General features: G+C 36.9%; 1 protein-coding gene across 1 annotated transcript; it reads left to right on the top strand.

The window, feature by feature from the left end:
- The first annotated feature begins 1,485 nt into the window (after positions 1-1,485).
- On the top strand, positions 1,486-15,523 carry kynu (kynureninase). The gene is made up of 13 exons (XM_067373108.1): positions 1,486-1,922; positions 2,044-2,164; positions 3,153-3,235; positions 3,468-3,529; positions 3,614-3,685; positions 3,794-3,868; positions 3,946-4,092; positions 4,198-4,296; positions 4,416-4,489; positions 4,588-4,640; positions 4,919-5,004; positions 14,949-15,179; positions 15,271-15,523. Exons 1-13 carry the CDS (start codon positions 1,769-1,771, stop codon positions 15,388-15,390), a joined length of 1,377 nt encoding a protein of 458 aa, XP_067229209.1. The 5' UTR covers positions 1,486-1,768; the 3' UTR covers positions 15,391-15,523.
- The last annotated feature ends 3,261 nt before the right edge of the window (positions 15,524-18,784 follow it).

Raw genomic sequence — 18,784 nt, 5'->3', positions numbered from 1 at the left:
TGAAATCTCTCACCCTCTGAACACGCCTGCACTCTGGATATGAGGGAATGAATATCATCTGTGATCAATATCTGCAGACGTTCCTCTGGAGGTTAATGGACAGGTATGATGCACTGTGTCTTTAAGACTTGATTTGTGTATTTATGGATATTATTATTAAAGAGGCCATTTTATGCTCTTTTTCAAAGTCTTGATGTTGTTTTTGTGCTCTACTAGATTGAATGTTGATTATTTTCCTCATATTCTCCATTGTTCAGCTCCTCTCTTCCCAGTCTGTCAGTAACGCTCTGTTTACTTCCTGTCTCTATGAAGCCCCTCCTTCTGAAAAGCACAATGTGCTCTGATTGGTCGGCTGGAGCAGTGTGTTGTGATTGGTCAAGCGCTTCGGTTACTTCCTGGTTGTGGTTAAGCCAGCTCGGGCATTTCCGGTGAACTGTTAGCTGTTTATTCTGTACATCGACACAAAATCATCAATGGTTGACTTTTTAATGTTGTATTCATATTTTAATGCAGTTATCACATTTACCTAATTTGCCAATAAACCAGTTTTATTGATTGCAATAAAGACGAAGCTTTTGGGATGTTTATAAATCTGTAATTAGACACACACAGCAAATGTTATTTTTAATGTGATGACCACAAACATTATTTGTTCATCCTTCTGAGATTGTGCCCATTGTAAAACCAAACATTTTAAAATGTAGGAAATTCAACATTTGATAGAAAATACTTATTTAAAAATGAAAAATTTACCACTTTAACCAGCAGGTGGCGGCAAAGTAGCATTTATTTGCGCATATATCAGCCATTTCCTCCAATCATTTTTCACTTCACTTTTGACTAAATATGAAACACTATAAAATCACTAGGTTAAAAAATACATTTTGTCAATGTGAAGTATGAAATACTCACAAAAATCTCCTGAAAAACAATAACTTTTCTTGTGAATGAATGACTTTATAATCACTGAAGCTGTCAGTCAGAGCAGCACAAGATCAATGATTTCAGCACATCTGTAAAAACATTCAACTCAAAATTTTATTTTATATAATAGTGCACAAGTGCACAGTAAATATTTAATTTTTGAAGCTTTTTGTTCACATAAAAGTGTGAAAACTGATGGTCGAATTGAATTTAGTCGAGGAGGAACACTGAGGAACATCTTTATTTAAGTTTTTGAATAAGTAAATTAATGCCATGTCTGACTATTGAAGTGACTATATTCTGATTATAAACTAAATATTACACTACTGATGCTCAACACACCAGCACATGACTCCCACCGGAGGTTTTCCAGCTGGGTTATATTAATGCTGAAGTTCTAAAGAACGCTCCGTGCATATAGTCAATTGTTCGCAATAATATGCATTTAAAAAAACAAGTACATTTCATTTCATCCCAACTTTAATGTGACATATATGCTCTGATCAAAAGACATGCATTCATTCATCTACTCTGATAGTTAAATCTAGCTGAACTGTGAACACACAGAGAGCAATGGAGCGAGTCTGTGTCGTCAGGTTATCTGAAAGCAGAAGTGAGTTCATGTTCAGAGGAAGAATCACAAACTGAAGCGTGAGGAAGTCTTTGTCTTATGAGAGCATTGCAGAGCTGCAGGAAATGATGCAGGTCTCTGGTAATCATTAGCTCAGGCCAGGAGTGTTTGCCCAAGGGTCAAAGTGCAGAGTAAAGGTCAATCTGAGTCTGTCGTGTATAACAGGATATTCCAGGTTGATCCAGACTGACTGATCTGAATCCGGATCTGATCATGGAGAGCCCGCAGCAGATGATCACGAGGGTCTCGCAGGAGCTGGACTGCAGCCCCACGTCACTCAGGCTGGCAGAACACCTGGACCGGCACGACCCGCTCCGACACCTGCGACAGGAGTTCCTCGTGCCCAGAGTATCAGACCTGCCTCCGGGTGAGAGGATCAGACTCACGTCACACTTCAGCTCGTTTTATGAGCAGAGTTATCAGTCATCATGTCATGATGGAGTATTTGCTCAGATTCATATATCATCTGATCTCTCGTGTGTTTTTAGCGGATCTGACGCTCGTGGACGGTTCTGAGGATTGTGTTTATTTTGCTGGGAATTCACTTGGTCTCCAGCCGAAAAACACCAAGAAGTACATCGATGAGGAGCTGGAGAAATGGGCCAAAACGTGAGTTGCCTGTCATGAGTTATCAGCTGATAAATGCTGAATCACTCTCACATAAACAAATACAGTGAAATATATCACAGGCTTTAGAATGCTGTTTGGGTGACTGTATTTAAATCATTTCTATATTTATTGGCTTGTACATTTTTACTCTAAATCAAGAGGTATATATTATATTATATTATATTATATTATATTATATTATATTATATTATATTATATTATATTATATTATATTATATTATATTATATTATATTATATTATATTATATTATATTATATTATATTATATTATATTATATTATATTTCAGGCTTACTAGGATGTCATTTTGGTGACTATATTTTTAAAAGCATAATTTCTATATTTATTGTCTTGTTAAATAAAATATAAATTTTTTTGCTCTAAATCATAAGATATTTTACTTTAAATTACCTTTTTAATATTTATTTTTTATTATTTTGTTTTATATTTATATTTTTAGGCTTTAAGATGTCAATTCAGTGACTATATTTTTTATACATTTTATTTTTCGAAGCATAAATTCTGTATTTAGTGTTTATTTATCATTTCTTGTTAAATAAAATATTCAACATAAATCAACATTTGAATATTTATTACATATGTATTAATTAAATATTATTATTTTATTTTATTTTTTATTGTTTACTTTTATTTTATTTTATTTTTTTATTTATTTTACAGAAAAGCATATTCATTGTTTTATTGAACATTTTCAGAATGGGTTATAAGGTAATTTATTTTTCAAAAATAAAATTATTCACTTTCAGGAAACTGGTTCTTACTGAAGCAATTTTTTCTTTTTCCATTATTATTATTATTATTATTATTATTATTATTTTTTTATTATTGTTTTTTTATGTAAAACTGTAGAAAAGTAATAAAACCAAATCACAGAAATATTCTGAAATATTCTTCCACCGTTTGAAGAAATTCCCATAAATCCTACAGTAACCACGTGTTGTTTCCAGAGGCGTCCATGGCCACACGGAGGGGTCGCGACCTTGGGCCTGGGCTGAAGACACCATTGAGGGTTTAATGGCCAAGATTGTGGGTAATTTAGAGCTTCTTATCTGAGAGTTTCTCAGTTAGCTCAGTATCATCCAATATTAGAATGTGGCTGATAAATGAGGCATATTCGCTTTCATATCTGTGTTTCTGTGGGATGTGAATGCCATTCGTCTGTCTCTAGATATAATGTGGGAAGTTCTGTCAAGGTAAACAGGGTAAAGAGAGGACTTTACCCCCTCTGGAGCTTCTGATTTAGCCAAACTATCTTTAAACAGGTGCTAAACCTGAGGAAGTGGCTCTGATGAACGGACTGACAGTCAATCTGCATCTTCTCATGGTAAAAAAAACTTAAACATTTGCAAATATTTTGTCTGTGTATTGATTTTTCAACAATATTCTCCTCTTTTTATGATCCTCTCAGCTTTCCTTCTACAAACCGACTCCAAAACGCCATAAAATTCTTCTGGAGGAGAAGGCCTTTCCGTCAGATCACGTATGTGTTTCTTTAACCTCACAAACGACAAACTCACATTCAGACCAAGAGATCGAAGCAACGAGTGTGAAAAATCCTCAACAGCGTGTTTGTGTGTGAATCTTGCAGTACGCCATTGAATCTCAGATCCAGCTGAGAGGAATGAATGTGGCGGACAGCATGCTGGTCATCAAACCCAGACAGGTAATGACATCACGGCCGGCCTGTATGATGTCATGCTGACGGAGGAGCTCTGTGACCGTGTCCATCGGCTGTTTCAGGGTGAAGACACGATAAGGACGGAGGACATCGTGTCCGTCATCGAGCGGGAGGGCGACGCCATCGCTCTGGTCATGCTCAGTGGCGTTCAGTATTACACCGGTCAGCTGTTCGACATGGAGACCATCACTAGAGCAGGACACGCCAAGGTCAATCAGTCATGTGATGCACATAAGCAGTGCAAGTGTCACATATTGGCTCACATGCACATATATGACCCCATCTAACATGTGTGTGTGTGTGTGTGTGTTCAGGGGTGTGTAGTAGGGTTTGATTGTGCACACGCTGTAGGAAACGCAGATCTGCAGCTTCACGACTGGAACGTGGATTTTGCGTGCTGGTGCTCCTATAAGGTCAGTGTTGTGTTGTGTTTATGGACATTTCCATGTGAAATGTCAATGCTTTTGTATATTTATTGTGTTGAATATATGATGCTTCCCATGATGCATCACAGTTGATGTGTTTTATTCAGTACGTGAATTCAGGCGCCGGTGGTCTGGCAGGTGCATATATACATGAGAAACACGCTCACAGTGTCAGACCCGCGTGAGTATAACACTGCTGCTCGATAACACACACTTACAGATGAAATAAAGTGCATGAGATGCAGTGTGTGTGTGTGTTTGTATGTGTGTGTGTCTCAGGCTGATGGGCTGGTGGGGACACGACCTGAAGACCAGATTCCTCATGAACAATGGTATGAGAATCCCTTCTGAATCTTGCTGGAGTATCATTACTAACACAAGATGTTCATGTTCACTGTAAGTCTGGAGAGACTGTGTGAGCTCACAGCCTGCTCTCTGCTGACATCCTGTGGACACAGATGTAGCTGCATTACTCACTGTTAGACACTGAAGCAGCTGTAGCTGTTGAGATATACACTATACACTTTTTTTGGCAAAAGTCATTCCCAGCATACATGCAGTGTGAGTATTTATATACATTTCTGAAGTGTGTGAATACATATGCCTGCAGAAATGGAGCTTCAGCCTGGTGTTAATGGATTTCGTCTCTCCAATCAGCCCATCTTACTGGTGTGCCCCCTACAGGCCAGTCTAGAGGTCAGACATCACACAGCATACTGAAAACCATCATACGATGTACTGACAACCATCATGCAATTTACTGACAACCATAATACAACATACTGACAACCATTTTTTATTTATTTTATTTAATAGTTTATTTGATAGGGACAGATACCACCAACATAGATCATTATAACAAAACAATCTGATGTCTGTATCACAGTGTGTATGGCCAAAGGCTAATTCGCAACACTTGTCCCTATAAGGGCCTTTAACAATCAAAAACAATAAATACAATAAAATATCTAAAAACCAATTCATACATTAATAAGACTAAAATAATAACTTCCAAACATACACAATATATTCACAATATTAAAGGTGAGTACAATTCTGATTTATCTTTAACCAAGTCTTAAGCCTGGAAGAAAACATTTTAAAATCAGGAATAGTTTTAATGTCAGGTGGCAATAAATTCCAGAGCTTAGAGCTTCTAACAGAAAAAGCTGTCTGACCAAAACTATTTTACAATCATGGTTTGTATTGCTTCTCGTAACTCTACTGCTGTTCTGTCTCTCCACAAATTTACTTAATGGCTCAGGCGATAAATAATTCATACATGTATACAATAATTTACAAAAACTAAAATTAATAAATCCATCAAAACTCATTAAATTATATTTCTTAAGAATAGTACAATGATGATATGGAATTGTTTTTTTGTCCATAATTTTTATTGCATGATTGTACAATGAACCAATACTTTTAATTACAGTAGGAGCTGCCTGTGCCCATGCTGTCACGCAATATGAAATATGAGAAAATACCATAGCATGCATGTACAACAGGGCTGCCTGGTTTGGAATGTAATTTCTAATTAATTTAAAACAATTAAGGTTATTTTGTATTGTTTTTGTAATTTTCTTTATGTGTTTATCAAATTTAAGTTGAGAATCTAGAAGACATGCTTACAGACAATGCCTCTGCAGCCTGTTCAGGTAATTAAGCAGAGATGTAAAGAACTGCATCATCCGCATAAAGCTGACAACTGGCCCCTGAGCAGTGCAGAGGTAAATCATTTATAAAGAGACTGAACAGCAAAGGTCCAAGTATAGAGCCTTGCGGAATACCCATTTTGATATTTAAAAAGGCAGATATGTCTTGATCTATTTTAACACCCTGTGCTCTAGACTGAAGATAAGAAGTAAACCACGTAACTGCCTCAGATAAAACTAAGCTATGATTGACCGTATCAAAGGCCTTCTTGAGGTCAATAAAGACAGCACCCACTACCATGCCCTTATCCAGGGACTTTTTAACATTTTCAATTAAACAGCAGTTTGCCATTTCAGTTGGATACCCTGGTCTGAATCCAAACTGCTGTGGGTGGAGGAGCTGTCTGGATTCTAGATAGTCAATCAATTGTGCTGCTACAACTTTTTCAATAACTTTAGATAAAACTGGTAAAAATGATATACAGTAGGACGATAATTACACATAGAATCATGACTTCCTGTTTTGGATACTGGGATGATTACTGCTTTTTTCCAAGCACTAGGGAATGTACAGGTTCTTATAGATAAATTAACAAGATGTGTCAATGGTTTGACAAGAACATCTCTATATTTTTTAAAAAAACAACTATTCATATTATAAATATCATTAGATTTAGAATTTGAACGTTTATTAATTATATCAATAACTTTTATTTCTTGAATCTCTTTAATATGAAAACAATCTGTTGAAACAACTCTCGCAGAAGAGATCTGACTTTCTACAGGTTGAAAACCTTGTGTCAATTCTTCAACTGATTGTAAAAAGTATGAATTAAACTCATTTGCCATAGCAGCACTATTAGTTATGATATCACCATTGATGCTAAGTTCTGTAATCCTTTTATGTTTTTTAGATTTGTTAGTCATATTATTTAAATGCTTCCATAGTAAATTACTGTTTCCTTTAGCATTATCAATTAGTTGTGTATAGTATGTAGTTTTTTCTTTATGCAGCTCAAGTACAACTTTATTTCTTAGACTTTTATAATTCAAAAGATCAATATTAAGTTTTGAAGTTTTGACAACCATCATGCACCATACTGATAACCATTATGCAACATACTGACAACCATAATACAACCTACTGACAACCATCATGCAACTTACTGAAAACATCATATGATGTACTCGCAACCATAATACAACATACTGACAACCATAATACAACATACTGACAACCATCATGCAACATACAGACAACCATAATACAACCCACTGACAACCATCAAGCAACATACTGACAACCATCATGCAACATACAGACAACCATAATACAACCCACTGACAACCATGATGCAACATTCTGACAACCATGATGCAACATACAGACAACCATAATACAACCCACTAACAACCATGATGCAACATACTGACAACCATCATGCAACTTACTGAAAACATCATATGATGTACTCGCAACCATAATACAACATACTGACAACCATAATACAACATACTGACAACCATCATGCAACATACAGACAACCATAATACAACCCACTGACAACCATCGAGCAACATACTGACAACCATCATGCAACATACTGACAACCATAATGCAACCTACTGACAACCATGATGCAACATACTGACAACCATCATGCAACATACAGACAACCATAATACAACCCACTGACAACCATGATGCAACATACTGACAACCATCATGCAACATACAGACAACCATAATACAACCCACTGACAACCATCGAGCAACATACTGACAACCATCATGCAACATACTGACAACCATAATGCAACCTACTGACAACCATGATGCAACATTCTGACAACCATGATGCAACATACTGACAACCATGATGCAACATTCTGACAACCATGATGCAACATACTGACAACCATAATGCAACCTACTGACAACCATGATGCAACATTCTGACAACCATGATGCAACCTACTGACAACCATGATGCAACATTCTGACAACCATGATGCAACATACTGACAACCATTATGCAACGCACTGACAACCATAATACAACCCACTGACAACCATCATGCAACTTACTGAAAACATCATATGATGTACTCGCAACCATAATACAACATACTGACAACCATAATACAACATACTGACAACCATCATGCAACATACAGACAACCATAATACAACCCACTGACAACCATCAAGCAACATACTGACAACCATCATGCAACATACAGACAACCATAATACAACCCACTGACAACCATGATGCAACATTCTGACAACCATGATGCAACATACAGACAACCATAATACAACCCACTAACAACCATGATGCAACATACTGACAACCATCATGCAACTTACTGAAAACATCATATGATGTACTCGCAACCATAATACAACATACTGACAACCATAATACAACATACTGACAACCATAATGCAACATACAGACAACCATAATACAACCCACTGACAACCATCGAGCAACATACTGACAACCATCATGCAACATACTGACAACCATAATGCAACCTACTGACAACCATGATGCAACATACTGACAACCATCATGCAACATACAGACAACCATAATACAACCCACTGACAACCATGATGCAACATACTGACAACCATCATGCAACATACAGACAACCATAATACAACCCACTGACAACCATCGAGCAACATACTGACAACCATCATGCAACATACTGACAACCATAATGCAACCTACTGACAACCATGATGCAACATTCTGACAACCATGATGCAACATACTGACAACCATGATGCAACATTCTGACAACCATGATGCAACATACTGACAACCATAATGCAACCTACTGACAACCATGATGCAACATTCTGACAACCATGATGCAACCTACTGACAACCATGATGCAACATTCTGACAACCATGATGCAACATACTGACAACCATTATGCAACGCACTGACAACCATAATACAACCCACTGACAACCATCGAACAACATACTGACAACCATAATGCAACATACTGACAACCATAATGCAACATACTGACAACCATAATGCAACCTACTGACAACCATGATGCAACCCACTGACAACCATCGAGCAACATACTGACAACCATAATGCAACATACTGACAACCATAATGCAACATACTGACAACCATAATGCAACCTACTGACAACCATTGAACAACATACTGACAACCATCGAGCAACATACTGACAACCATAATGCAACATACTGACAACCATAATGCAACATACTGACAACCATAATGCAACATACTGACAACCATCGAGCAACATACTGACAACCATCGAGCAACATACTGACAACCATAATGCAACATACTGACAACCATAATGCAACATACTGACAACCATAATGCAACATACTGACAACTATAATGCAACATACTGACAACCATCGAGCAACATACTGACAACCATAATGCAACATACTGACAACCATAATGCAACATACTGACAACCATAATGCAACATACTGACAACCATAATGCAACATACTGACAACCATCGAGCAACATACTGACAACCATAATGCAACATACTGACAACCATAATGCAACATACTGACAACCATCGAGCAACATACTGACAACCATAATGCAACATACTGACAACCATAATGCAACATACTGACAACCATAATGCAACATACTGACAACCATAATGCAACATACTGACAACCATCGAGCAACATACTGACAACCATAATGCAACATACTGACAACCATAATGCAACATACTGACAACCATAATGCAACATACTGACAACCATAATGCAACATACTGACAACCATAATGCAACATACTGACAACCATAATGCAACATACTGACAACCATCGAGCAACATACTGACAACCATAATGCAACATACTGACAACCATAATGCAACATACTGACAACCATCGAGCAACATACTGACAACCATAATGCAATATACTGACAACCATAATGCAACATACTGACAACCATAATGCAACATACTGACAACCATAATGCAACATACTGACAACCATCGAGCAACATACTGACAACCATAATGCAACATACTGACAACCATAATGCAACATACTGACAACCATCGAGCAACATACTGACAACCATAATGCAACATACTGACAACCATAATGCAACATACTGACAACCATAATGCAACATACTGACAACCATCGAGCAACATACTGACAACCATAATGCAACATACTGACAACCATAATGCAACATACTGACAACCATAATGCAACATACTGACAACCATCGAACAACATACTGACAACCATCGAGCAACATACTGACAACCATAATGCAACGTACTGACAACCATAATGCAACATACTGACAACCATAATGCAACATACTGACAACCATAATGCAACATACTGACAACCATAATGCAACATACTGACAACCATAATGCAACATACTGACAACCATCGAGCAACATACTGACAACCATAATGCAACATACTGACAACCATAATGCAACATACTGACAACCATAATGCAACATACTGACAACCATAATGCAACATACTGACAACCATCGAGCAACATACTGACAACCATAATGCAACATACTGACAACCATCGAACAACATACTGACAACCATCGAGCAACATACTGACAACCATAATGCAACATACTGACAACCATAATGCAACATACTGACAACCATAATGCAACATACTGACAACCATAATGCAACATACTGACAACCATCGAGCAACATACTGACAACCATCGAGCAACATACTGACAACCATAATGCAACATACTGACAACCATAATGCAACATACTGACAACCATAATGCAACATACTGACAACCATAATGCAACATACTGACAACCACCGAGCAACATACTGACAACCATAATGCAACATACTGACAACCAAAATGCAACATACTGACAACCATAATGCAACATACTGACAACCATAATGCAACATACTGACAACCATAATGCAACATACTGACAACCATAATGCAACATACTGACAACCATTGAACAACATACTGACAACCATCGAGCAACATACTGACAACCATAATGCAACATACTGACAACCATAATGCAACATACTGACAACCATAATGCAACATACTGACAACCATAATGCAACATACTGACAACCATAATGCAACATACTGACAACCATCGAGCAACATACTGACAACCATAATGCAACATACTGACAACCATAATGCAACATACTGACAACCATAATGCAACATACTGACAACCATAATGCAACATACTGACAACCATAATGCAACATACTGACAACCATGATGCAACATTCTGACAACCATCATGCAACATACTGACAACCATAATGCAACATACTGACAACCATAATGCAACATACTGACAACCATAATGCAACATACTGACAACCATAATGCAACATACTGACAACCATCGAGCAACATACTGACAACCATAATGCAACATACTGACAACCATAATGCAACATACTGACAACCATACTGACAACCATAATGCAACATACTGACAACCATAATGCAACATACTGACAACCATAATGCAACATACTGACAACCATAATGCAACATACTGACAACCATCGAGCAACATACTGACAACCATAATGCAACATACTGACAACCATAATGCAACATACTGACAACCATAATGCAACATACTGACAACCATAATGCAACATACTGACAACCATAATGCAACATACTGACAACCATCGAGCAACATACTGACAACCATAATGCAACATACTGACAACCATAATGCAACATACTGACAACCATAATGCAACATACTGACAACCATAATGCAACATACTGACAACCATCGAACAACATACTGACAACCATCGAGCAACATACTGACAACCATAATGCAACATACTGACAACCATAATGCAACATACTGACAACCATAATGCAACATACTGACAACCATAATGCAACATACTGACAACCATCGAACAACATACTGACAACCATCGAGCAACATACTGACAACCATAATGCAACATACTGACAACCATAATGCAACATACTGACAACCATAATGCAACATACTGACAACCATCGAACAACATACTGACAACCATCGAGCAACATACTGACAACCATAATGCAACATACTGACAACCATAATGCAACATACTGACAACCATAATGCAACATACTGACAACCATAATGCAACATACTGACAACCATAATGCAACATACTGACAACCATAATGCAACATACTGACAACCATCGAGCAACATACTGACAACCATAATGCAACATACTGACAACCATAATGCAACATACTGACAACCATAATGCAACATACTGACAACCATAATGCAACATACTGACAACCATCGAACAACATACTGACAACCATCGAGCAACATACTGACAACCATAATGCAACGTACTGACAACCATAATGCAACATACTGACAACCATAATGCAACATACTGACAACCATAATGCAACATACTGACAACCATCGAGCAACATACTGACAACCATAATGCAACATACTGACAACCATAATGCAACATACTGACAACCATGATGCAACATTCTGACAACCATAATGCAACATACTGACAACCATAATGCAACATACTGACAACCATAATGCAACATACTGACAACCATGATGCAACATTCTGACAACCATAATGCAACATACTGACAACTATAATGCAACATACTGACAACCATAATGCAACATACTGACAACCATAATGCAACATACTGACAACCATCGAACAACATACTGACAACCATCGAGCAACATACTGACAACCATAATGCAACATACTGACAACCATAATGCAACGTACTGACAACCATAATGCAACATACTGACAACCATAATGCAACATACTGACAACCATAATGCAACATACTGACAACCATAATGCAACATACTGACAACCATCGAGCAACATACTGACAACCATAATGCAACATACTGACAACCATAATGCAACATACTGACAACCATGATGCAACATTCTGACAACCATAATGCAACATACTGACAACCATAATGCAACATACTGACAACCATAATGCAACATACTGACAACCATGATGCAACATTCTGACAACCATAATGCAACATACTGACAACTATAATGCAACATACTGACAACCATAATGCAACATACTGACAACCATAATGCAACATACTGACAACCATCGAGCAACATACTGACAACCATCGAGCAACATACTGACAACCATAATGCAACATACTGACAACCATAATGCAACATACTGACAACCATCGAGCAACATACTGACAACCATAATGCAACATACTGACAACCATAATGCAACATACTGACAACCATAATGCAACATACTGACAACCATAATGCAACATACTGACAACCATAATGCAACATACTGACAACCATCGAACAACATACTGACAACCATAATGCAACATACTGACAACCATAATGCAACGTACTGACAACCATAATGCAACATACTGACAACCATAATGCAACATACTGACAACCATAATGCAACATACTGACAACCATAATGCAACATACTGACAACCATCGAGCAACATACTGACAACCATAATGCAACATACTGACAACCATAATGCAACATACTGACAACCATAATGCAACATACTGACAACCATAATGCAACATACTGACAACCATAATGCAACATTCTGACAACCATCATGCAACATACTGACAACCATAATGCAACATACTGACAACCATAATGCAACATACTGACAACCATAATGCAACATACTGACAACCATAATGCAACATACTGACAACCATCGAGCAACATACTGACAACCATAATGCAACATACTGACAACCATAATGCAACATACTGACAACCATAATGCAACATACTGACAACCATAATGCAACATACTGACAACCATAATGCAACATACTGACAACCATAATGCAACATACTGACAACCATAATGCAACATACTGACAACCATAATGCAACATACTGACAACCATCGAGCAACATACTGACAACCATAATGCAACATACTGACAACCATAATGCAACATACTGACAACCATAATGCAACATACTGACAACCATAATGCAACATACTGACAACCATAATGCAACATACTGACAACCATAATGCAACATACTGACAACCATCGAGCAACATACTGACAACCATAATGCAACATACTGACAACCATAATGCAACATACTGACAACCATAATGCAACATACTGACAACCATAATGCAACATACTGACAACCATGATGCAACATTCTGACAACCATCATGCAACGTTATATCTGAAAATGACTGATATTATTAGTTTGTATTTCAACAAAAATGATGGTAACTTTATTCTGATGGTCCCTTTAATGTTGACTCTAGTCCCAGAGTAAACTCATGTTTGAGATGTTTAACTGAAATCATCTTTTACTGATAAATCTTAAAATATGTCACTGTTGTCTCAAGACGCACACCAATAATGATTTCTATAGGGCATGTTTAGAAAAGCTAAATGTCCTAACTGAACTAATCCTGGCTTAATCTGAGCCCTGTCTGTGGAACCGGCCCATAACATCCCACTGACACTCCTGATAAGACTGAACACAGGAGCTCTCATTAAAACACACTCCATGCACTAAAACAATAAACTCACTAATCTGAAGAAAAGATCATGAAGGACAGAAATCGTCTCCTCCCATCCTGGCCCCTTCTCCTTCTCCTCTCTCTCAGGTGCATAGTTTATATTCCACACATGATGTATTTTGTGTTCTTTCATTTTAAAAGTGCGATTGGTAAAATGGGCTCAATTATTACAAATGAAGTGAACTCTACAGAAGCTCAGGTCCTGACACCATCAAGAAAGTATATATTGATGAATCTGATCACAATTCATGCAGATAAAGTATGATGTCATTCTTCTGGTGTCCAGATTTTCAATAAGACGACGATGAAGGATCTGAGGAGGAAGTCGGTGCTGCTGACGGGGTATCTGGAGTATTTGATCAGACATTACTACACCAAAGACGAGTCGAACCCGGATAAAGCCTCCGTTCACATCATCACGCCCTCTGACCCCGAGCAGAGAGGCTGTCAGCTGTCGCTGTCCTTCTCTCGGCCAATCAGAGCCGTGTTTCAGGAGCTGGAGAAGAGAGGAGTCGTGGTGCGTATCACTTTATTTCAGACTCTTACAAAAACGTTCAGAGCTGTTCAATGTGTGTGTGTGTGTGTGTGTGTGTGTGTGTGTGTTTCAGTGTGACATGCGAGAGCCCAGCGTGCTGCGAGTCGCTCCGGTGCCGCTCTACAACTCCTTCACTGATGTTCACCGCTTCATCAGTGTTCTGGGATCAGCTCTGAGCGCCACCGGAGTTTAACAGTGATACTCCATTCCTATTGGTGCACAGCAGGTTTAGAGTGTTTTTATTGGCTGCTGTTTCTCTGAGAAGCTGCTCATTAACATGACGAGTCTATGTTCATAACTGACCAGTCAGTTCTACATGTGAATGTTGCCAATAAACATTTTTCTTCTGTTCTGAGTGATTTCAAAGGATTTTGTGCTAAAATATCTCATGTCCAGCTGACAGGGAACGTTCTGGCAAGGTTCTCTCAACGTTATGAACAAACATTCTTTCAGTAATGTTATCTGGTCTTTAATAATGTTCTCAAAACGTTAGCACAAAAACATTAAATATACATCATTCATGGAGTGTTTTTACCTGAAACATTTTAATTGGACGTTCATCTAACGTTTTTTTAAATGTTTCTACTTGTTTCAGTAACGTTCCCATAATGTTTGAAGAATGGAAAGTTCCCTTAACATTCACGTAACCAAGAAAAAACATTTTTAAAACATTTAAAAATCTTGACATTATGCACATTCAGAAATAATGTCTTCATAACATTACCTTTTTGTTCGCTGGGAAATCTTGTTATATAGTTTGTGTAGTCTATGTAAAAAATAGACTTAATATGTATGCTTCTGATATTAAAATTTTATCTGATAATATGGATACAGTCGATAATTATTTCCATTATATGGTCGGTGACTATAACTAGCCAAACTAAACTAAACTAACTAAACTAACCAAACAAAACTAAACTAAACTAAAATAAACTTACTGTAACTTAACTAAACTAAGAAAAGAAAAGAAAAGAAAAGAAAAGAAAAGAAAAGAAAAGAAAAGAAAAGAAAAGAAAACAAAACAAAACAAAACAAAACAAAACAAAACTAGCCAAACTAAACTAAACTAAAATAAACTTACTGTAACTTAATTAAACTAAACTAACCAAACTAAACTAAACTAGCCAAACTAAACTAAACTAGCAAAACTAAATTAAACTAAACTAAACTAGCCAAACTAAACCAAACTAACTAAAGTTCTATAATATTTTCTCCCCCCAAAAAAGATTAAAAAAAAAAAAGTTTAAACCTCAAATCAGTTAAAAAGTCAGTTTAGACATCTCAACATTAATGAAAAGTATGAAAAATGGAGATTCATTATTACTAAATTATTTGTGTTTTGAAAGGTTTTTAAGGGTTAGTTCACCCAAAAATGAAATTTCTGTCATTAATTACTCTCCCTCATGTCGTTCCACACCCGTAAGACCTTCATTCATCTTCAGAACACAAATTAAGATATTTTTGATGAAATCCGTATATGACTCGTCCATAGACAGCAATATAATCAACACTTTCAAGGTCCAGAAAGGTACTAAAGACATCATTAAAACAAAAAGTTCTCGGATTTCATCAAAAATATCTTAATTTGTGTTCTGAAGATGAATGAAGGTCTTACGGGTGTGGAACGACATGAGGGAGAGGAATTATGACAGAATTTTCATTTTTGGGTGAACTAACCCTTTAAGTTGTCAACACATAACAGCGTTGTCCAAGAGCAGCAGGATAATGTCCAGTGCAGTAAAACTCTTAAACCTAAACAAGCAGCAGTGTCTTTTCACATGAGAACGGTAAAACAGCCATTCGTACTTTGCACCGGAGTGAGTTATTCATTGGTAAAACGACCCCCTGCTGGGAAAATGTGTCCTGTTTGTTGAGGGACATTTGTCTGCGGAAGATTCGTTAAATCCAAGAGTCTCTTCAGATGATTTGAACGCTTTAGTTGACTCTGAATCTCTTTTCACACTCTGAATGAATGCTGATGAACTTTAATTCGAGCTCAGTGGAGAAGTTGCTCACGCTGCTCTGTTGTTCTCAGTCGATCAGAAGCTCGTCAGATTCAGGACGGTTTCTCTTATGCAATGCCAGTGTTTGTTTTGCATGTGTTCAGATATCATTTAGAAGATAATTTACCATGTCTTACACTCATCTGTCTCTGCAAATGTTTGCTAAACAGGTTTTATTGTCTTGTAATGCAGGAACTTTGACTCATTTATTTATTTGCTTAAGATGTTCTATTAACGTTACTGGATGAATGTTTGTTCATAACTTTGAGAGAACCTTGACACAACGTTCTGAGAATGTTCTCTGTTCAAACTTTCCAAATCAATTAGAACTCATCATAAAAACATTTGTAATGTACATTTGTCAATTTAGTTTCACAATTTTTGCATCATAACTAATGTTTCAGTGACCTTTGACCTCACGCTGTTCACTTTTAACCTGCAATGTGATGTTTTTAAGTCACTGTAATTTAATTTATTATACTTATTAACTAAACAAAATAAAAATAAAAAACATTAATGTGGAGGTGACTGTTAATAACTTGAAATAAAATAAACGTAAACTGAAATAAAATATGAAAAAATAAATATTTTATTTCAGTTAGTTAACAAGGAAACATTTTTATTTAATCTAACTTGATGTACACCAAAAGCTAAAACTGAAATTATATAGATATATTAAAAAATAATAATAATATTGACAAAAACACTGAACAAAATTACTACAACTTTAACTAAAATTAATATGAAAACAGAAAATATAGAAATAAATTCTACAGTCCTGTCCAAAAGTGATGTTCAGAGGCGATGTTTGTTTTTAATGACCCTGCAAGTAAATATGAGGAAAATATTTCATATTTTTTTAAATATTTTAAATATGAGGGAAGAACAAAAGACTAAACTTGGTTAAGGTATTTATCTGACAAAATGATTCTGTACAAAAGGCACTAAACCTACAGCTTTTATTTCACTATGGGGAAAAATGCATAAAAAAAACAAAAAGCTAAGCAAACATTGACTACAACATAATCAGCTTAATTTCTGGCCAAAACATGTCGCACAATTCGTCATGTTTCATTGCATTATTATCACAAATAATACATATTCTTACAAAATCTTTAATCATATTTGAATAAAGGGTGAAGATGTCAATTTTCCCAAACCAGACATCACTGTATTCCAAACTAATATCTCAGAATAACCCTGGAAAGAACGAGGGTTTAATGCCTCCTCTAAAAATCACTCCCGGGTTTATTTGCATTCTGTTTCTGTTGGACGACATTCACCGAATCAGACGCTTCCAAACGGAAACCCTGAAGACTAAATATTCCTCCTCTCCCCCGTCTGCTTTTATCATTTGTGGACACGCTCAGGCGAGGCCCAGCATGGGGAGGTGAGGTGCATTATGGGATGCGCTGTTGACTGATGTGTCTGGTCTGGAGTCGCACACCTCACTGCCTCGACTTTCTCATTTGCCCGAGTCGCTCTCCCCCAATTAGGAGAGACTATCTTACACGTGTTCCCGCGGCCTGATGCGCCGGTGCCGACACTCTTTCTGCACTATTACCTTGACTGATGCCTCCTCCT

Source organism: Chanodichthys erythropterus, chromosome 21 (genome assembly GCF_024489055.1).
Source record: "Chanodichthys erythropterus isolate Z2021 chromosome 21, ASM2448905v1, whole genome shotgun sequence".
Taxonomy (NCBI): domain Eukaryota; kingdom Metazoa; phylum Chordata; class Actinopteri; order Cypriniformes; family Xenocyprididae; genus Chanodichthys; species Chanodichthys erythropterus.
The sequence above is the reverse complement of the archived record's forward strand: the minus strand, read 5'-3'. Positions and strand labels throughout refer to the sequence as shown.

Excerpts from the sequence above, each read along its gene's own strand:
- kynu (XM_067373108.1), top strand. The coding sequence starts at position 1,769 with ATGGAGAGCCCGCAGCAGATGATCACGAGGGTCTCGCAGGAGCTGGAC. Across the intron at positions 3,686-3,793 it reads AGGCCTTTCCGTCAGATCAC|TACGCCATTGAATCTCAGAT; the intron begins GTATGTGTTTCT and ends TGAATCTTGCAG. Across the intron at positions 4,297-4,415 it reads CGTGCTGGTGCTCCTATAAG|TACGTGAATTCAGGCGCCGG; the intron begins GTCAGTGTTGTG and ends TGTTTTATTCAG.